At 44.2% G+C, this 23,044-nt stretch overlaps 1 protein-coding gene across 1 annotated transcript; it reads right to left on the reverse strand.

Annotated features, from left to right (window-relative positions):
• Nucleotides 1-5,936: 5,936 nt before the first annotated feature.
• Nucleotides 5,937-21,336, reverse strand: LOC119170537 (proteasome inhibitor PI31 subunit). Its single transcript, XM_037421724.2, has 7 exons — nt 21,096-21,336; nt 19,691-19,843; nt 16,786-16,865; nt 12,458-12,628; nt 11,599-11,748; nt 7,702-7,791; nt 5,937-6,038 (listed from the first exon to the last, which is right to left on the reverse strand). The coding sequence occupies exons 1-7, from the start codon at nt 21,324-21,326 to the stop codon at nt 5,984-5,986; spliced, it is 930 nt and encodes a 309-aa protein (XP_037277621.2). The 5' UTR covers nt 21,327-21,336; the 3' UTR covers nt 5,937-5,983.
• Between the last annotated feature and the right edge of the window lie 1,708 nt (nt 21,337-23,044).

Below are 23,044 nucleotides of genomic sequence, written 5' to 3' on the forward strand. Positions count from 1 at the left end.
GATAAGAGGCGGAAATGCTGTAGGCCTGTGTGCTCAGATTTGGGAGACGTTAAAGAACCCCAGGTGGTCGAAATTTCCAGAGCCCTCCACTACGACGTTTGTCATAATCATATGGTGGTTTTGCTACATTAAACCCCACATATCGTCATCTCATTATAACAAAGTTGTATATTACACGAAAATAACTTTATCTTTGAAAATGTAGTATAAAGGTATATTCTTAGCACTGTGTCTATTGCAAGACAATTTTTAATTTACTTTGTTATAACTAATATTTTATTACATCTGGGCTCATTATAATAAGGTTTGAGTTAATGAGCAAATGCTAATGAGCAAATGCTGTTGTGGGACCTCCACAAACTTCAATGGCAAAGTTCAGGAGCAAGTCAGTTGTTGGTAAAGCATTCGTGTGAGTACAAAAATGCAATTTTACCAATTATGTATGTCATACCACTGAATCGGAGTGAATATCCTAGTAGCATTTCCAGCCATGCAAGGCTAATGGCACTCTACAGCAGTTCGCTTATACGTATTTACTGAAAAGTAGCTGTACATGCCATTTTAGTTTATCCTCGATACAATATAGTTTGCTGACCAGATTTCAAGTGTGTTACCATGAAATGGTCTGTGTACAACTTGAGATTTCTCATATTCACTCTAAACGTAAAGGGCATGAGAAAGCCACTACTACATACTCTTCAGGCACTTGCGTCAGTCTCAAATCTAATCCTCACTGAATTGATGATTCACTACAAGTTATTAAAAAAAAGCATTACAACAGCAAAACAATCTAATATTCTTGAATGTTCCATAGTATCCACAATGTGTTCTTTGTAGCTGATATAGACTCTTTCAAGGTGAATAAGTCACCCTTTATGAATTGCTTTGATTGCTCTAATTACTGCCTTCAACATATTTTGTGGAGCAAAAAATGTTTTGTCTTAGTTCTTGCTTTAATCAAACATTAATTTATTTTGTTCATCCATTTGACAGCAGTGTCGAAGTGCATTCATTTCACTCTTCTGTAAGCCAACGACCGCAATAATTTCAGGCATTCTGTACGTGCAGCTTTTTACACCCAGCAGTTGATTTTTCTTGTAGTGCGATATGCGTGCATCGTCGCTCGCAGCTTTGCTTAGTTCTGTACATGAAGTGCCATGTTTCTTCTTTTTTTTTTAATTGCATATTTACATCTGTAGAGGTCTTATTCTGAAAATTCCTGTCCTGCTTGGGGTCTCATGTATGTGCAAGTGTCAAAGTATGTGCTTGTACAAGGTTGTGCTGAATGCCGAAAAAGACTTGTATCAAATGAGGTGCTTCACATGTCTAGTGGCCCTCTACAATACTTATGCGTAGGTGGAATACATGCACCATATTTTGTGTACTCTGTATCTGCTAAATATTTTTTGAATGCTGGACCCTTGAACATGAGGAACTAACATTGTGCTGTGTGAGTTGGCACTACAGAGTTAGAGATAAACATCGTTCAAGAAGGGGAGCCCTTTCCTGTGACAATCCCGTTTTTCAAAGTAGTGTATAAGCATTTGTTTTGTATGTTGCAATATGGTATAGTTGGCTCGAAATGTCCTACTGACATATTTAATGCACTTAAGTTCACTGAAGTTCAAACACACTACAAAATGGATAGCATGAGAATTCATTGTGTATTTTACAGTGCGTTCAACCTTTGGCATTATTTGTATTTTATGTACTTCAAGCCACCAAGTTTCTTATTTTTCACTGCTCAATATTATTGACAATAATTTTATGCTCACATCCAATTTGCTACTGCTACTTTTCACACAGAGCCAAGTGAAGCCCTGAAAGCTGAAATTCTCGCGAAATGTGAAATATGTGTGCTCCATGCAAGAATGTTGAAAGACCATGGTGAAGGGCCTGGGCAAACTTCGGTCTCTAGTTGCTCTTCGTGATCAAACAATGAATGTTTCTTTCTGCAGAGCCACGTGTTTTTATTTATATTGGAAAGTGCTTGACTTTCTGCCAGGACAGTCTGTGCAGTATTTAGCGTTTTAAGCTTCTGTCGATGACTGTGAATGTTGTGTAATACCGGTGACGTAGGTAGTGACCTGCATAAAGCAGCTTATACAGGAATTATTCACATACCCCGTTAAAGAATGTCTTCAGAGTGCACCAATTGTTTTGCTTCGCAAGGTTATCCTGCCGCTTTTTGCGTAGCCATCCATGGCAATTCCGTCCATAGGCAAGTGTTGTGCATGCTTCTCTGCATTGTTACTTTTGACCAATTCTACAAACTTTTCATATGAACTTTATATTTACTGTTTACATTTTACACCCAAAGTTGATTGCCTCACTTGTACAGCACTCGGACGCAATCGGTGTGACCTGGCTTTTCATTGTCACTGTACTTTTGAATAAATTCATTTTTTGCAATACTATTTTTCAAGAACAAAAAAGGTATTTCAATCGTATTTATTTTTACAATGCACAGCAGTGCAGAGTTGGGACAAAAGGAGGTCGTTTGCCTCCTGACATGATCCTGCTCCAGCTGGTTTCAACAGCTATCAGGCTAGTTTAGCCTGATAGCTGCTTTAAAACTATCCGATCTTGAATCACAATTACAGGTACTAATATTTAGTACAGCTGAACATAAAATGCTAGTAGTCATCTCTATTGAGTGCAGAGTAATACAAAATGAATTCACAGATAAGGACAGAGAAATAATCATTTCAGCATATGTGTACTAAGTGGGAGACTACAGTTCACTTAAGCGAGATGAAACTTGCAGGAATATCTTAACTTTTCCAAAGTCAAGGTATTCTGACTAAATTTTAAGTTTAAATTTTCTAAATATATTGTGTTCATGCTAATTCAGTCAGCTAAATTAATGAGCTTCATTAATTTAACAATGGTCCCAGCAGTAAGTTCGGCTAGGCAGATCATGTTCTTTTCATCTTGAAGACAGAGGTCTGTAGTTTGCTAGCCCACTGAAATATTTTGTGGGTATTACATTATGCAGCCAAGCACCAACAGTGCAGGTTGATTTGTGTCCATGGCAGACCCATTTTGATGGGATGAAACGCACGAACACTTGTACTGGTCAACAACCTGGGTGGCTGAAATGACGTGCAAACCTGTATTCACACGACGGACCAAATCTCAATTGCAGCCTGCGATTGCATAATACCTCACTATATGTCAGCCGTTCCAGCTTCGATTCGTGAAATGACAGAAACCCATATCGCTGTTGGGATCCTCGGGAAGCAATGCCGAAATCCTTGCTTGAAGCGTGAATTCTTCCGTCGTGTAAATGCTGGCTGCGGCGGGATCTGAATTACGTTACATGTCACGTGACTGACCCATCCGCGATCGCATCCGTCGTGTAAATACAGCTAGAAGTTCAGTGTGCCTTGCAACTATGTCTATACAGTCGAGCCCGCTTATAACGAACCTGAGCCTGACGCGGCATCCGTTCGCTGTATCCCAAAGTTCGTAGTAAATGAAACACAGCATTAAAAAAGTTGCGAGTGAACACACCAACTTTTTTTTTTTTTTGCCCAAAAAAGTCCGTGATGCACGTGTTTCAAAGAGCAGAAGCGATAAGGGGAATCTCGAGTTTATTTCGAACGGCAGCATGCTCGTTTGCCGAGGCCCGTGCCATAAGCTGCATGAGGCACTGGCTCCAAATCTCGCAATCTGATTCCTCCAAATCGCTATTGCCGCGTACTTCATTCACAATGCCCTAATCTGTGCACGGTTCCGCGGTGTCGGCATTACCATCGGCCGTAATGAAACCATCACAACAGATGTCCCACCCACTCTCCCATGTCGGAGTCGATGGCGCGCTGCCACAAATCGCTGCCGCAGTGGTTTTGTTCGGAAGCTTCAGGCTCAACATCGGGCTCGACGCCCGCAACGAAGTCCGCCTCACGAAAACAGTTTCGCGTGCATCCAGCAGTCACCATCGCCCACGAAATATTCACCATCTCCACAGCTGAATACCGAAACGCCCGAAGCGGCAAGTTGGCTGCCAGGTGGTCAACAGCTCTGAGCAAGCACTCCGCAACACAGCACCTAACGTGCATATTACGCTCCAGCCAAGCGGTCACATTTTCGACGTTTTGTTGAGCAGCAGGAAAAAGCGTGCAAGTCCTCCCGTCTGCCATCGTGACCACACACGCACACCAAGAGCGAGCAAGACACGCACACGCGACACATATACCAGAATGCATGGAACAGCTTTGGGCCCATTTCTAGTCGGAAAACAAAACTAATTCGAACCAGCGTGGCTGGAGTCGCGAAGAGGTGGAGATGGGCTAAAGGGTTGTGATCAAGAGAGGAGAGCAAATTTGCGAGAGAAGGGCAAGGAGCTGCGATAGAGTGAAGAGAGGGGAGGATACAACGGGAGGGTGACCTTGAAAACCAAAACAGGCTGGAACCAGGCAGGTCGGGTAGCTTGCTTGAAAGGTCCACGAAACGTGCAACTCGCACGTAGAAAAACTTGAAAGAGTGCCTGCGCGCGCAGAAGTCAAAGCACGGCGGCCTGGACCAGAGCGCGTGGCGGTTTTAAAAGAATCGGCGGCTGTGGTCAAAAAATCGTTTTGTTGCGCCGGCGGGTTTGCGTGGCCTCACCGACTTCAATATTTCGAGATACGTTTCGCACAAATGAACAGCCGTTTTCGTGCTTTTGCACGCGTGCGAAGGGCATGCTGAGCCGAGTGCGAAGTGAGCGAGAACAGGTTATAAACACGAAACAAATCGGGAATTATCAAAGCCAGTGGGGTAGCGTACGCGCGTGCACTAGACGCAGACGATTGGATACAGTCGGTGGCCGACGATGTTGGCAAATGGTCTGGTCACTTAAAGCCGGTGATGCCAACGACAGTATCAGCGATCAAAAACAGGGTAGATGGCCGACCGTTCTTCGAAAGATCGGTGGCAGTGTGTAAACAAACACGGGCCGCGTCTGGCGATGCGGGAAGCTCAGAGCAGCGGGGGACAAAGGAAGGAGGGGTGCGTAACAAAAAGCAGTCGGGGAGAGTGGAAACTAGAGGGGCGCGGAGGCAGGGTCACCGTTTAACAATAAGAATGTACGGGCACCTCGCCGATGCCTGATCGGTGGTCAAAAGTGGTTTCTTAGGAAGTCGGCAGAGTGCCGACCCCGTTCACTGTAAGCAATAGGGGGCGCTCGGAAACGTTCATTGTAAGTGCAATTTAGTCCCATTGAACCAATGTATATTTTCACAGTCATGCGGATATTGTCCATTCTAAGCAAAAGTTTGTTTTAAGTGGGGCTGTTATATGTGGGCTCGACTGTATGCACTTTTGGCACAAAGCCCCAGCATTTAGTTTTATACTTTGTTGTAACCTCCCCCCCCCCCCACTGCATCATCACAATCTTCAGTGAAAAAGCTTTTATACAGAGTGTTGGAAATATAATTCATTCTCACCAAACTGTGTTCAGACAGGCTTTCAAGCTAACACTTGCCTAGCAGAAACTATAGTACATAGTTACCGTTTATCAGAGATGCACACCGAAATGCTTATCCTGATTTTGTCAAGCTTCAATTACCCACATTCTATATACTAGTGACTAACTAACAATTTCAAGACTACACTTTCAAAATGCATACCAAACTACACTAGCGCTCTGTTATAGTGTACCCATTAGTATTTCACTCTTCACTTCAAACTCGGTATTATCCAAACTATTCAGCCCCATCTGCAGTTTGAATCAATGAGGTTTTTACCAAAACCATGAAATTTTTACCGAAACCATGCAGTATTTGTATGTATTTTAAGGGAAGTGCTTCTCTAATAAGGGACCTCTCAATTTAATTGAGGACGAGCTAAAGATATTCTGCAGCAGATGCCCACCCGCAATGAATCTTGAAGAAATACTAAATGACTTGTTTCAGCATCATTTCAGTGACTGCAACAAGAAAGCAATACAAAGCTGTAGGTCATAGAAAGAATTGTTTATGAAAAAAATATTACAATCAGCTCAGCTGAACATGTCGTCGTAATCTGGCGGTGGCGGGAGGTGATCCGGATTTGGGCTGTAGGATATAACAAGAAACACACCATCATATTAATACTGCCATTGCACCCAGTAAAACCATGAAAAATCACACTTTTTTTCACCTGCACTGCTCTTACACTGGTGGAAAGGTCCCATTCTAAGAAACGGACAGAGGTGAAATGTTCAAGCAAGTCTGCAGTGCAATGCTTTGCAGTCTGGGAACACGTGTTTTTTTTTTTTTTTTGTAATAAACATTCAAGTCTATTTACTACGTGCAATCATCGAGTACAACATATTAGCACAACAGCCACATTCTTCAGCATTAACTGCATTGTAACTATACTTACACTGCTTACTAAGGGCATTAAGTTCTAATTACTAGTGTCACTGGTATTAGCAACAGCTAACTGCTTGCTGCACCAAATCTAACCAACTGTCCACTGAATGTGACAAAACAAATGAGTCGTCTAATAGAGGTTGTGTAATACTTACCGTAATTACTCGAATCTAACGCGCACCTTTTTTCCGGTTAAGCGAGTTCATAAATCGCATGCACGTTAGAATCCAGTACGAAAAAAAAAACGAATACGGTCATTCTATTGCCATCGGCATTTCCAAAATGGCCGCTCCTTATGTGCGTCGGCATGGCGCGTCGGCCATTTCTGCCTATGTGTTTCCCATGAGCGGCACTTCGTACGTGTGCTGAGGAGTTCGTCATCTTGTAGTGCATTAGCATCGACGGCATGGAAGGGCCGACATTAAAAACTCGACGAGTGCACCACGATGCCGCTTTTAAAAGAAAAGTCATTGCGTGTGCCGAAGCGGACGAAAATCGGGCCGCATCGCGGTCGTTCTGAGTTCCCGGAATGTGCATGCGGGACTGGCGGAAACAAAAGCAGAAGATTGTCGACAGCAAAGATTCACGCAAAGGCTTCAGTGGACCACAGCAGGGTCGGTTTCCGCAAATTGAAGAGCTGCTCGGCAAGTATGTGATTGAGCAGTGAGCGGCACAGCGGCCCGTGACGACAGAACTGCTCCAAGTGCAGGCTATGCAGTTAGCCTTAGAAAAAGGGGCTAATGCGGAGCCAGTTTAAAGCGAGCAGGTGCTGGCTAACTAACTTTATGAAGAGGAAAGGCTTTTCCCTCCGAAGCCGAACGGGCATATGCAAAAAGTTGCCGGAGCAGCACAAAGAAAAGCTTCACGGTTTTCAGAGGTTCGTCCTAAGCTTGCGGCACAACAACGGCTACCTGCTTGGGCAAATCGAGAATGCCGATCAGACGCCTCTTTACATCAACATGCCTGTCACCACAACCGTCGAGAACAAGGGGGCGAAGCAAGTTCGCGTGCTGACATCAGGCCACGGTATAACTAGAGTGACGGCAATGCTCCATTGCACATCAGATAGGCACAAGCTTCCCCCGTACCTCATGTTTAAATGGAAGACGCTCCCGAAAGGAGTCGCTTTCCCGAGTGGTGTGATCGTGCGGGCCAACGAGAAAAATAGGTGCGGGTTGCAATCCATGTCTTACTTTTTTTTTTTTCGTGGAAACCGGGTGCGCGTTACAATCGAGGGCGCGGTAGAATCGAGTAAATATGGTACTCTCACAAAACATGTAATATTGTGATGCAGAAAAATAATGCAAGGTAAAGTTGAGACTGCTAAATAAATAATACTCTAATGGATCAAAGAGGCACTCACCCAGCAAACCGATTTCCGGGTACACCCGGTGGCCCATCAGGTCGTGGAGGCCCAAATGGGTCAAACCTGGCACCAGGTGGAATGGATCCCCTGCAGAAAAAGCGGGTGAGATGTGAAGTGTTGGAGCTACATCAAGTGATGCATCGGTTTGTATGCATAGAGATTAATTGATTGTTTTTATTAGTAGTATATACACGCAAAGTGCAACCATTGAATTAATCTAAAATTATTGCTTAGCCCTTCTAGAAACATTGCATCACTTCTAAGGCATGACATGGCTTAGGCCGGTATTCACATACCTGCCAAGTTCAAGGACTCTGCATCAGGGAGATTTCCAAAATGAGGGGTGGGGTGGGGGGGAACAGCTTCGTGAAATTGGAAATATTCTTAACACCTGAAACTTGGCAAAATCGGTTTTCAAACCACGATATACACACAAAACATTTTTTTTTTTAGTCAAACGAACTCTTAACACCTGAAAATTGGCAAAATCGGTTTTCAAACCACGATATACACACAAAACATTTTTTTTTTAGTCAAACGAACTCGTGTACATTTTTCTGGGCCACACGCGAATGAACCAATAAGTGACGGCGAAGCAGGCTGCTGCTAAAGTGCACGACAGAGCTTCGATTGAGGCCAACTGAGGGATGAAGTCCGCTCTACCGTAGTAATGAACCAAGATCGACATGAACACCGAAACGCTTCGTGCTTTTTTTTTTTTTACACCTTTAATCTACAGATCCATGAGCCGTGTACTTTCATAGCTTGTAGTCGCTATCGAAGATTGCGTCGCAGCGACAAACCATATTTCTGTCTTTATTCCACTTGTGTCCGCAGTGCTTGCATAAAAAAGCGTGTGAGTGCTACATGCGCGTGCATTTTGTCAGCTTTGTCATCTAATTCTGTCAGTTTGTCGTTGCACATATAATCATAACAATAATCATCGGTGGAACATCTCAAAACCATCTTATGATTATGAAAAAAGCCATAGAGGAGGGCTCTGGAAATTCTGACCGCCTGAGGATTTTATAACATGCACCTAAATCTAAGTACACGGGCCACGGGCATTTTAGCCTCCATCGAAAATGCGACTGCCACGTTCAGGACCTGCGGGTCAGCAGTCAAGCTCCACAACTACTACACCTCCGTTGTGGGCGCCATACATGATCGTGTCAAGAGCGACCATGGTTATTTCATTGGCCGCGCGGGTCCTTCCAAAGCTTTCAGCACGTTGTTCTCAGCTACTGCTTCATGGTTTGGTAACGAAGATCGCATCACCCAATGGAGTGATGCGCCAAAGTGTTCAGAACCTCAGAATTTTGGCCCATTGGACACAGTACAATTGGGGAATTTAGAGAATTCGTATCACCATGATTCTACTTACCTTTACATCAACGCCTCCTGATTCATTTAAAGGGACCGACAACTGAATGTTTTCGACCAAGTTTTTTCCGGCGTGACAGAAAGCTTACCCTTCGTAGTGTTCATGGCTGCCGTAGTTAATCCCCAAAGCAGGTAGTCATTTTAAAAGCAGTATTTTTCTATCTGAAAGGCTCTGAACACGGATGAGCCCTTTCATTCAGCAACGCTGAGAATTTATAGCGATGCTGGTAGCCTTTCTGATGACTTGTGCAAGCTATCATTGTTCTGCTTTCACAGGAGTTCCTGTATTTATGCTTAACCATGTTTATTCTGGGCTTTCATCTATTTTTTAAAATAACAAGCCATTACAATAAGACAGTGTGGCTTTATACAGCTTATTGGTACTTGTAGCGTGTTGCGTACGCCTGCACCGAAGATCGTTGCGCCTGTGTTGTGGATGGCTTGTCCCATCGTCGTTAGTCTCTCGACACATGAGCCAAGCCAATTCACCGAGGTCGTCACTGCGCATATGCGCGGCTGTGCTGAGTAGGAGTACACGTCAATTCTGAGACAAATTATGAATAAAAAAACCACATCGCTACAAAATCTAGCGACCCGGAAACTGCGTGCACGGTTTGATGAGCATGCAAGAAAGTTGCTCAAGACGCACTGACGAGCATGGCATGATCACGTCATGCGAAGGCAGTGCCACTTTAATGCGTACTACTAATGCAAACTTATATGTACATATAAAGAAGCAAGCAATATTTCAATGCTAACATAAAAATTATTAACCACATACAGTAGTTTGCAGTCACATGACAAAAAACATTTGATAATTGAAGTTTCTGCTACCAGATGGCGCCACAGCCTACTTTCGCGATTTTCAATCAAGAAATAAGAATATAACTCCACTTTTCACGAGAAAAACAGTGTTCGTTTGAGTCACAAGCAGGAACAATCTTTCCATCTGTGCAGTCACCTCATTTCATGTTCTGGGCAGTTGTCGGTCCCTTTAAATTATAATATGATAGTCTGATAGCTTTTTATGATACGATAGACTGCAAGCTTTGTAAAAAAAAAAAAAAGCCTGGATCGAATTGGGTTGGATTTTTGTCAATGCGGCCAGATCAAAAGTGGCCAGATCACGCACAGCAATTTCAATTTCCGGGAGATTTTCCAGCCAACTGCACTAACGTAAGAAATGGTTGAAATCTGGTAGACTCGGTAGGCATGCATGTACTAACGTTCCTTGATTCGAAAATCGAGCTTAAGGAATCCTTAAGGACTGTTTCACGTTGAGGTTTCTGCAACGCAGAAAGTGTCAAGGATCCCTTGATGTCAAGTTTCAAGTTGAGCGTTTGTGAATATGGGCCTTAGCCTCAAAGGAGAACGCAGTGATGGCAGCACAAAATTCTGAAATTCAAATCACCCACAATTAGGGCATGTTATAATACAGCCTTGCTATTTATGTTGCATGTAAAGTGCTAATAAGCAATCACAAGTTGTTCTTAGGCTGCATGATTAAATTATTTGTACACTCAAACCTCATTATAACGAAGTTGCATCGTACACGTAAATGTTCTTTACATTCAAAAATTTATTACAAAGGTATATTCCTTGCACTGTTTCTAATTGCAAAACTATTCTTCATTTACATTGTTATAATCGCTATTTTGTTATATCGAGGTTAGAATGTACGTCCGTTGCAGTACATACTGCAGCACAGTTGCTGGTGCCAATGCACGTTGCAGTATGTGGTGGATATTGCTCACTCATTGAACTCCTGCTACATGTTACTGCCAGCCTTTAATTCGTTCCGAGGTATGCATGATGCTTGCACGAAGACATGAGACTAATTGTTAACTTCTGTGAAAACATTTTCTGCTTGCAATGAAGATTTCTAGATGAAACTTGGCACCTATTCATGTCTATCCTTCAGTTTTGTTCTTGTTCAAGAGCGTGTGCCATTATACTTCAATTCACAACACACTAGTGCTGACCATAGGTTCATAGCTTGGCAAACTCACTCATTGACTCACTCAGGCTTAGACTGGGCCCTGAGTCGGTCCGAGTGAGTTTGGTTTAGATAAATATTGGTTAGTTTGAGTTTGACTGTGCTGTAAGGGCAAGATATATTTCATGAGTGAGTCTGAGTAAGCTCCACAATCAATTGCCGACCTAAGCTGCTGACTAAGCCATCTGAATGATTGAAAGACTCAAAAATGTTGCTAGTGAGGTGGTACACGTTATTCTTTCCGCGACAATTAGGAGATTCTTTTCCCAATTGTGAAGCCAACTTTCTGGTGAGGCAGGTTATTTAACAATTGGAGGCACAGTCATTGTTGCAAACGGTGCGTACTAGCCCGACTTGCTTGTAGTTACGATGCCGAAATTTACGCGTAACTTCGATACATTCAGCTGGCGCTTAGTTTTCATTTGAACGGTGTATAGTGCTGCCCGTTAGCTGGACGAATGTGCAGAGAGAGAAAAGCACTCGTGCGTTAACACTGAGATTTTTTGTCCCTTCACCTGGGAATGCCGGGGATGCCGACACCGGGGTCTGAGTGATGCGGCCGGGGCAGCTGACGGGGATCCATGAGCATGCCACCGCCAGGCGGCCCCTGATAGAAGGGGTTCAAATCCCGCTGGCCCACCCGTGGAATCTCCTGCAGCGGGGACCTAGAACAACACACAACTCTTTCTAGCTGCTTCTTGGCTCCGCCATGAGTACGCACGTTTTGCTCCTGTACACAGTCTTGGCAAAGGATCTTTTCACGGCCAAATTTGCGCCAGGTGTGACAGGGACACACAAGCTTTACATAAAATCCTGCTGCCATCGATAGCTAGTGAGGCATTAAACCATGGCATTCAGTGCCATAAGCTTTAGTTCCGATTTTTCCAAATTCAAATTGCAGGTCAGAAACTGCACTAGTTGAGGTCACTACTGCTGTTGTGTAGAGCATCTCGCAGGCTCAAACCAGTGCTTTAGTGAGTCGATCTGCTAGCAGCTGTAGCGTATTTCAAATGTGAGCTTTGCCACAATGTTTTATTGGATAAGAGTATGAAGAGGGCTGTGCCGATTTTGGTGATTCAGCGATAATGAGTTTGAGTGGACATGAGTATCAAGATGCCTGCTGCCAAGTGCATGTGGACACAAATATTTGTGTGAGCAAAAGCTGAAGAGTGAAATATGATAGCATTTTCATAAGTGTGGGTTAGTGTTGGCAAGTTTAAGTACACTACACTTATCTATAACTGAATAATAGCTCACGAAAACATTGGCGATCAATACCTTTGACCATCTAGTACCTGCCAATGCACACAGCAATACATGTAAAGAAAGCCTTGTTGTTCAGCACTTTGTATAACATGAAGGAGTGAGGCTCACCACTCAATGCCAGGCTGCCTGCTGGGGATGTGCAGGGGATTGTTCTCCTGAGATACCATGCGTGAAGCGTTACGTGACGACATGGCCTGGGTGGAACTGTCTATAGAGTCCAGTGCCGAAACCACTTCCGTCTTCAGCTTGGACATCACCTCATCCAAGTTCTTGTATGTCCTGAATCGAAATGACCGGTGCGGAAAGGAGTTGTCATGTACACAGTGAATTTGTCAAGTTATACATCCCAAAACCACGACATGACATTTAAGAGGCGCCACAGTGCAGGGTTCCCGAAATTTTGACCACCTGGGGTTCTTAAACATGCACCTAAGTACAAGGGCTTCTAACATTTCGCCTCCATTAGAATGCGGCCACCGAGCACAGGATTCGATCCCGCGACCTTCAGGTGAACATTTGAGCACTGTAACCACTAGACCAGACACCATGGCAGGCTGTCACATACACCGGCTACTCACTAGTCGCTTTATGTACCGCCTGCTAAACTGCACAGCACGACTTATGCTGATAGGAAAAACAAAAATGACCAACCAAAGACATTCCTGTGTCGCCATTAAGATGGCCCCTATTCGTCAGTATTGGGCAGCAACTGGTTACTGGTAATGCATTACTGATAACTAGTTACTTTTTCAGTAACTTGTAACTATAACTAGTTGCTTTTTTCAGTAACTCGTAACTGTAACTAGTTACATTTAATTTAGGGGAACTTGCAATCATTGATTGATTTATTGATTGATATGTGGGGTTTAACGTCCTAAAACCACCATATGATTATGAGAGATACCATAGTAGAGGGCTCCGGAAATTTTGACCATCTGGGGTTCTTTCACGTGCACCCAAATCTGAGCACACAGGCCTACAACATTTCCGCCTCCATCGGAAATGCAGCCGCCGCAGCCAAGATTCGATCCTGTGACCTGCGGGTCAGCAGCCGAGTACCTTAGCCACTAGACCACCGCGGCGCGGCAATTGTAACACTGTTACTTTTTTGCACAGAAGTGTAATAGAAAATATCGTTACAGTTACTTCTGTTTTTATAAAAACATATATCTAACAGCAACACTCGTCAAAGGCCCACTCCAGCAATTTTTCTACGCGCATTTCTGTCATTTGTGCCAAATTACGGGCTTGAGAGATGCGCTGATTGTTTGCAAAATAATTTTAAAGATTGCCTCAAAACGCTCACCTGGCTCGCCAGAATTAATGGCAACACTCTGTGTGACGTTATGTTTGGCATGTCAACGGAAGCAACGCAGCCAATGGTGGCATCACTACTTTGCCCGCTATAGCGTTTATTCTGCTGGCCACAAGGCTACGGCGGCGGTGTTTGACGCAGAAAAGCTTCCTTCCGTCCTCCGTGGTGCTTTGCCTGCACTTCGCTGGTCTGGCTTTCACAGTTTTCATACTCTGCGTCGGCAGGACCAGTATGCGTATTCCGGTTTTTACCAAATAGTACGTCATATGTAGACAGTGCGCTCGGTTGGGTTCCGGTATTGCGCCTTTTCGCTTATTAAAAATTATTTTCGAATTTCAGGAGTGTTTCAGCTATTGGGCTCGTGACAAGAGTGTCTCAGAAACACAGAAACACCATTCCCTTGACATTGTCAAAAAATCGCCGGAGTTGGCCTTTAAAGGTCAATGTTAAATGCTTGTCAGTTTTTCGAACTTCAATTTACCATATCCTTTCCACCTTTTAACATTACACATAGGGCTCCCCTTGCAGTTGAGGAGAAGATGTCGCTAAGTGGAATATCTTTCCTGCAAAAGACTGTTTTGGGAGTTTACTTGTAAACTACATATTGTAAACCAATCATTTTGCAACTGAACAGCATGCTAAGTTAACGTCCTATTATTTTTAAGGGGTGGGAGAGAGGGCATATATATATATATTTTTTATACTTGAGCTTCTAGCTTTGTTTTTATTGTGCCATTGAAGTATCCATACGTGCGCGGCTAAGAGATAATCGTGCTTGAGAATTTGCTAAAAAGCTGCTGCAGGAAGTGGCTGAAACCAGAAGACCATGAACAAGCGAAGCTATGTTTTAAAAAATCCGTAAATGGGGTTGTGCGCTTGTGCTGCAACTAATTGTCGTAGTTCTACTGCGACTTTACAAAATGATTATTAGTCTTTTAGCAAGTTGCGGAATTAGGGTATGCAAATGCAGTACCGTATGAAAACACCACTCCTCCTGTCCCGGTCGCCATGCTTTTGCCAATGAAGCCACTCCAGCACCACAGAATTTTTTTTTTTTTTCAAAAGTTACCCTGGGCTTGTCATGCCTCGTTGTTGCTTGTCAGCCTTATTCATTGTTAACGAGAAACCTGTCGTCCGGGGGTCACACTGTCACTGGAAAGTAGCGCTACCGTACTGCCTTACCGTATTTACGTATCGTATTTCTGTAACTTGCTAAAGCTATCAAAATGGCAGATGTTTTGCCTCATATGGAAGTGGCATCCTTAGTTTACAACGGCAACAGAAAAGGAAAAAAATGAGCAGACGTAGATCAGTTCATAGGTCACAGGTGTCTTTGCAAACATTCTGTAGCCAATCGCAGTTGCTGTAGGAAGCGAATGCTTCGTGGCAAATAAACTTCGCTTTCTGAAGTCCGCCACCCACGTTCTCGCTCATTAGCCAGTGTCGTCGCATTGTTCGGGTTGAAGCTACGCCCTGTCCAACAGTGTTCAACAAGTCCAGTCTACGAACGCGCTGCATGGCTGACTTTGGCAACCTTTCTTTTCCTGGTCCTTACCTTAAGCTTTCCAGCCCATTTCATCGACCTAATTAACTTGCTTCGCAATCCCTGAATCGTACTTCTAGACGATACTGCACTGATCCTCCACAAGTGTGCAGTCTTTGGGTTTCAGGAAAGCGTGTTCAAACTGTTTTTGTGCTCATTGAACACAGAGACCTACAAACAGACTCTGATACACCTTGAAGAACATAAGGAATGTATGTCAGTAGTTAAAGGACATCACCTCCACTCGTCACCCACTTCCAGTACCTCTTCATCTATTACTTTATATGGTAATGAAAAAGTAACGAAGTTACTTTTTAATAGCAACTGTAACAAGTTATCTTTGGAAACTTGGGAACTGTAGCAGAGTTACCTTTTTGGCTTCGGTAACTAACTGTAACACAATAACATTTTATTGGTAACGTGCCCATGACTGCTATTCATATACTTGGAAACTTTCAGGAAACACAAAAGAGCAAAAGTATTTCACTCACATTAGAAGAGTGCCCTTCGACCATGCCAAAAAAAAACACTACTCTAAATTATAGAGTAGCTGCTTAGCAAACATGAAGATGGAATAAATAAAAATAATAATAATACAGGTGGCAATGCTGCCTTGACGTTCTTACAGTAACACACTGCATTGCCATAGATTTCAACAAGGTCTGCGAGAATGTACAAAATATCTAACCAGTAAAAATAAGTAAATTGCGTTCTAAATGACCCCTGAACCACCTCCGATATTTTTTTAACATTTCTATGGCGTATTCGGTTGGGCATTTTCGAGCGCTCTGAGAAGTGGCTGCACACTCGGTTGGTAGAATTCGAGTGCTTGGACTACCTACGTGTGGTTATTTTGGACTGTCAGCCTCCCACTCGAAGCGCTCCCAACCACTCTGACTTCGAAGGAGCATGGCGCGATCTGACCGGGAGGACAGATCACGTGACACAAGCCAGCAAATCATGTGGCTGCCAGCAGGTGAATCGCGCCAAAAGCACGAGCATGCATTTCAGAGGGGGGCATTGCCGGGAGCATAATACTTCGTGCATATGTATTGTTAGAGGCATTTTTGAGCGTGTGTGGCGAGTTCACATTTACAAAGCCATACATGCACCACTTGAATATCGAGGCAGCTAGTGAAGGCGGAGGTTTCGTCAATGCTGTCATTACAGCAGCTCACAGACATCCATGTGATTTGCCTTGAAGATAGCGGCTCAGACGATGACCATCACCAGATTTATGTGCTGAGCTCAGAAGGCTGTCGCTGCGTCCAGACATGTCAGAGATGTCCACTGATCTGATCGGCACCAATTGTCAAAGCGGCGCAAGAATGTTTACTCGGAAGCTTCCCGCGCTGGCTGCACGGTTGCACTACAGGCCCGCTCTGACTGTGAGCTGCCTCGGCATCTGGCGACTCCAAACCAGAGAGGCCAACCGAATACGCCATAAGTAAGCACACACACAGATCAGAGTGTAGCTAGTCACGATCAACTCCAAACGCAGCTCAGACATTCAAAAGAGGTACAAAGGCATGATGCACTGATATACAAGACAATGACTAAATTTTGTATTGCATGTACCTGGATAGCTCTTTGAACTCGCCGCTTGTATACGTGTTCATGGCGAGATTGGTTGAAGCTGTCCTCTCCTTGCGGATGTTCTGATAAAAAATGACAACGAAGCAAAAATTCCTGGCAGAGCAGCCCAAGAGACAGTAAAGTGCAACAAGCCCACAAGTGTGCATTTTGTTTTGTAATTTCTACACAAGCAGCAATTCATAGCAACAGTTTCTCATACTCGGTCCCCGCTTTAAATAACAAAAGTAGCACTGTTTGAATCACAGTTGCATACTATGTGGCTTTAAAATGCCTTATTATTTTCAAGCAATTCTTTAAGCTGCATAGCTACTAAAGCTCAGTTGTAAATAAAGTTTCATTTAGAACGAATATTTGCCACATATCTATGCCAAAGTTATACAATGAAGAACACAATCACCAAGAATACAAGAAGTTGCACTACCTAATGTATTCAGCTAAGACAACTGTAAGGTCAAATCTATATTCTTTCTCCTGCCTCTTCTTAATCAATAGCATTGATCCCCACCTCTCTCTTCTCTAAAAGCTTTACGCACCAAACATGGTATCGCACTCTCGTAGATCAGACACATTGGTAATATTCGGCACCTCACGTGGTTTTTCAGCGGTACTGCTATAGTCGGTGACAACCTCAGAATAAATATAAGCTCCCCCCCCCCGACACCGCATCGCCCTTATTTTCCATGCCTCCACGCTACAAAGGAAATAGTTCCCAAACAACGGCAATAATTTTCCCACATAACACCATTATCTAGATATCCTTCATTGAAATTGAGATAAATAAACCAAAGTTCGATAAGAAATCTTGTGAGGCAATGGAGTTCAGCTTCAGCATAGCGATATATCTGCTGCTTAAAACATCCCCACCGCGCTCATCTCGGAGTCCACGAAGAAGCAATGTACATCTCTTGAAGGTGACGTTTCTGCGCAGTACTTGTAGTGGTACTAAAGCAAATGATGCTACAGTTAAAGTGATGTTTAAACACAAAAAATCCTTTTGCACTTTCAAAAAACGACACAGTGGCATAAATCAAATTTTATAAGGTCGTTTGTGAATTCCCCTTTTTGGCCTATAACGTGGCCTATAATTAATCACACACTCACTGGATCACCATGATTCACTTCATAATGCATAGAACATTGCAAATTCTCACCACCGGGATTGTTTCTTTTCGTCCTGTGTCGCGTAGCAGGTTGTGTTGGACGCTTCTTTCTGACGCCTTGTCCGCACTAACATCACTCATGGGCGCACAGCACAGTGCATATTGCAAAAGATTAAGGTTTACATGTTACGACACCAAAGTAACACACTCGCACATGCCACAACTTTTGCGAGTTACAAATCACAGACGCACACATTCCACAAAACACAGACGCGCCAATTCAGACTTCACTTTCACCTAACTGCACACGAATGACCGCGACGAGTCGTCGAGAGTGGTCACCCTCAGGCGATATGCTTGGTGCATCCGCTCATGAAGTAGACGCCAAGTTGCTACTTCACGCTCCTGAAACAACAAAATGCGATGAAGCTCTGCTGCTTCATTGCACTTCAAACACTGCAAAATCAGAAACGTCCCCATCGAATGATGGCCAGCTAGGATGATGTTGAGTGCGAGTTGATGAAATAGTTTCTTAACGAAGAAAACACCTCAGAAAAACGGAATGGACGCCTCCCGGTCTCGGTGCAGCGGCACATCTCATCTCGTCGCAAACGCCATCATGTTGAATTTGTCATTGGTTCATCATGATTGTTACGTCATAGCAAAAAGCGGCTGCAGTTAGACGCGCATAACACAGATGGACTGCGGTACACTTTACTTTTTATTCTTTGGTTGTCACCAACTATAGGAACAACCCATCTTTGACTAAGCAACAATGTCATGTGATGATGTTACGCTGTGCAACATCATAGTGATGTCATCACATGACATGTTTTACATCAATTCTGTTGACGCTGCCGCCGCCAACCGAGATTTTTCACACTAGATGAGGAAACTAAGTGTTTCACCATAAAATAGAAAGTGAACAATTTGCCCACAGAACAATAGGGTGGGCAATTACGTTCAGCCGTTCAATTATGTAGCAAGAGAGCTCACCTCTACATGATGACATTCTCTTAGTGCCTTGGCTATACCAAACTATAGCCAATTGTAAGCAATGCACTCTCAAGCGCAGTTCTGCTGCCTTCATATGGTGTGTCGACAGGTAAGTTAAACTGCTACTGATGGCCGTATGACACTCTTTCCAATGCCTCCTAGAAAAATTATGCCTGGAATGTGAGCCGCGAACGTGCCGCCCTACCCTCGGATTTTGCCCTCCCCCTCTGGTACAAAGGCGAACACCTTTGGCAGTCACCCCCAACAAAAACAGAAACGCTCTCACAGTTGCCTCCGAGCTGCTGTGATTTCAGGTGACAGAGCAATACGGTAACGTCACGTGATTGAGCGGTACAGAGGCGAGCGGTTCCACGCAACGGATGGTCGCAACTGGTGGCAGGAGGCATGACCTCTAAGATTTTGTGCTGGCAGGAAGCTCCAAATTGAAAAGAGAGCGACATTCTAGGCATAGTTTTTCTAGGGGGCATTGCTCTTTCTGATACAACAAAACTTGGAGCATATCTCTGGACGTGATGGTGGCAATGTCACCACCAGTACAGCCAAAAATGACGCAGGAGCGGATGCAATCTGAAAAATCATCGGACTACTAGGAGATAGCAGCCCAGACTTTTGCATATGCGTGTTTGGCAGATGGTTCAGATTCACCTGAAGTATCTGCTTCCAAATGGTTTAGACCAGAGGGGAGTATTGCACCCCACTCAATACAGACGTGTGTTCTCGTTTGCCTGCATGTTGATTTGTCAAAGCTGTCTACAAAAGTGCACACTCACCAACACGTTCACCAGCAAAAAGCCTCCAGAAGGGATGACCTTGAGAACGTAGCGATCTGAACCCTGTACGGAGGCATAGCGCAGTGTATACAGGGACTGGTTGTCATTCCAGCCGTCAGGCAGCAGCTCTGTGCTTTGTGAGCCTTGAGTCCACTGCAACAGCATACAATAGCAGTAAAAGGAATCATTGGGTTTACTTTCCTAAACCAACTGATAGGCTACAAGAGAGACCAGCATAGGTGGCCCATAACGCATGCCTGAAGCATTATTGCCAGAGTCTTTTTTCCCTCCACCCCAGCTGGAATGTTGGCAAAAATAAATGATTTCGCAGAGTAGCACAATGCCACCGAAACATCTCGGCAAGTGGAATAAAGAAAAAATCATGTGTAATGGATCTGCAACACCAATAGCATAAAAGATTTTACCAACAAAATCTCCGGTCAAGGACATAATACAGTATTTTCCATCAGCACTCTGCTCACACTGTTTTCACAAGAGGAATTGGCTAACATGCAGAGAATGATGATGACCTGTGGAGTTTATAGATACAGTCAACACGTCGTTTTCGACTGCTCCAGAGGTACTGAAAAATGTACATAATGTAGCAACTAAGCACTGCCACTAAAATAATCGAGCAAATACATCATAATGAGAGAGAAAAACGACCTACATACCTGCTTGCTGTTGTAAAGCCTTAAACCTGCTGAATTCCCTACTTTTAAACACGGCTATCAAACGACCACCCAAATGTGTTGCAACGTTGCAAGGGCCAGTTCTGGCTAATGAGCATCATCCTCTAGCATGGCAGTAAATAGTGCTTCCCGCGTGTATGAAATAGACAAGAACTAGCGACGAGAGCAATCGTCGAACATGACATCTTCCGCGCTGCATAACTCGGCACCGACCAAAAACTCTGCATCCCGCAACAACATGACTGACTGATTCAGACGGTTGTACTTCCAGCATTTCCTCGGTCGCTATGGGCTTACTCACTGTCGATAAAACCACTGTTAGTGAGGTTGATTTCGCGCATTGGCACGGTATAGTACTGAACAACGCCCAAGATACCTGTAAAAGGGCACATAGAAAGCCCCGGTGTCCGTGGTTGCTCGCGCTAGTATATCATCCTTTGTGCTGGTCTTAAATACGGTAAATTCGATCCGAATCTGGCTGCAATCGCAATCAAAAATGGCTGCTTTAGTGACAACAACGATACTAAACGCCTACGTTAAGTGCTCACACTTACGAATTTAGGAGTGGATCTGCCCCTGGGTGAACGCGCAAGGACCTTAAATACTGCACAGTTTACACAAAGTACAAGTGACTACGAACTGACATTAGGGCACTCGGATAAAAGGAAATAAAAAATGGACGCGCAGTGACGATGACGAGACGCTTCACGTACCGTCTCTCCTGTGCCGTGACAGCGCTTGCCGCTTTTCGTAAGCTGGTAGTGAACGAGAAGCACGAGCGCATCGCTCTTGGACTTCAGGGTGTCCTTGCATAACTTGAACAGCAGCTCGAGGCCAAAGTATTTGTCAGCGCAGGACACAGTGCGGGATTTATCGTCGGGGTTCAGCATCGCGGTCCCGGGTTGCCGAGGTTTCGGCTTGTGCGCCGTTCCCTGTTGCCGCATCAGCAGCGCCTCTCGCGTCGTTGACGGACGCCCCTTTAGCTCAAAAACTCAGCCCACGGTGTGGAATGACCCACCGGCCCCGACCACGAGCTGCACGAGATTGCGAGCGTTGTGATAGCGATGTGCGTTATTAATTTTTGCAAAGCTGCACGTTACTTACTATTACATTTATCCTGCAACGACGCAGCGACAAGAACAGGAACCGAAACTATCTTTTAGCGCAACCTTTCGCACGCAACATGAGCGCAAATAGTAGCTCTTCGGACGCGCGATTTTCAACAGGCATGATACGATAGTTGAAGAAACGCATGAAGTCTTGAAAAGCCCCAGTGAATTTCTTATTTTTAGAACCGGACCCTGAAACGTTGTATTTGGAAATTTGTTCGTCGACCGAGTTGCGAAGTAAAACCAGAGTCCGAACTCTGGTAGGGAGTTGGTTCAACACATGGAGGAAGGCATCATGGGTCAATAGAACGCACTGTTAAACACAGCACGCGCGTTCAGCGTGCTTGTCTACAAAAAAAAAAAAAAATCAAGAGAGAAACGTGCAAATCAGAACTGCGACATGACTTGCGCTGTCACGTACTTTGCGATGAAGCCTGATTAACTCCAATACATTTTTTCAATGCCCAGACTCCCTTTTTCGGCGGCAACTCTTCAGAACCGCGACCGCCGGTTGCATTGTGTTTGTTTCAGCCAAGCGTAATCAACCTCAGATTCACCACCATATTCCTCAATAAAAATTGATCGAATGAAACCCGATTTCACAAGCTGCCCGATCTCACTGAGAAATTTCCATTCCTTGGCAGGTATACGCATAAGATGTCATCGATACAAATTATGATGAAGCTTTCATAGCTATGAAGCTGATTATACGAAGTTTTCCTGAAATAAAATATTTTTTTTTTGCCAATTATGCCGTTATACGGCTTCGAAGGTGCACTGTACGCCATCGAATCAAAACATCTATCCACTCTACACTCTAGTCTCGTCGACACTAATTTTAACGACGTTTCGCGCCGCAGATGACAGCGCTATAGTGTTAAGGCTTCTAGTCTAATAAAACTTTTACACGTTAAATGGCACAGGCAGGTGGTGGTTTGTTGTCGCTACAACTTGTACTCCCACAGGCATAGGGCACATGGTTGCTTTGCTTGTTCGATGGCTTGTGCGGCAGATACGTTACTGATCATGTCCTTGAACCTTTTCTTTGTTTGTTTGTCTGCTCGCACATTCGATCAACTCGTTATCCCTGCAGTGTTTTTAAATGTTGGCAGCTTGTCATAGCTTCACGTGACCACTTCGCCGGGACATGGAAGGAGTTCATAGTGGAACTGGCCTCGCGTCGGACTTTTCACACCCACACACGTGCATTAGTGGCAAATAATGTGCCGCGGCAGCATTCGGGTGACGTTACGTTGCAGCTTTAGATTTAGTAGGATTGAAAAGTTTCTTTCTCGATTTTGCGAACTTTCCGATGAAAGGAAAGCTGCATGATGAATCGAGCTGCATGAGCTGCAGCTGCATCAGCTGCATTCCTGCAATCGAGCTGCATTCGAGCTGCATGATGAATAGATTTTCAGGTGCGCCATCTTCAGTGGTCTGCAAGGCCTGCCGCGATCGGTCTGGTTACACACGGCGAAACTAATACAAGATGTGGTTCAATAAAAAAAAAGAAATAAAAGATGAAAAGCAGTGATCATGCACATCAGAAGGAG

This window comes from Rhipicephalus microplus, chromosome 2 (assembly GCF_043290135.1).
Source record: "Rhipicephalus microplus isolate Deutch F79 chromosome 2, USDA_Rmic, whole genome shotgun sequence".
In the NCBI taxonomy this organism is placed as follows: Eukaryota; Metazoa; Arthropoda; class Arachnida; order Ixodida; family Ixodidae; genus Rhipicephalus; species Rhipicephalus microplus.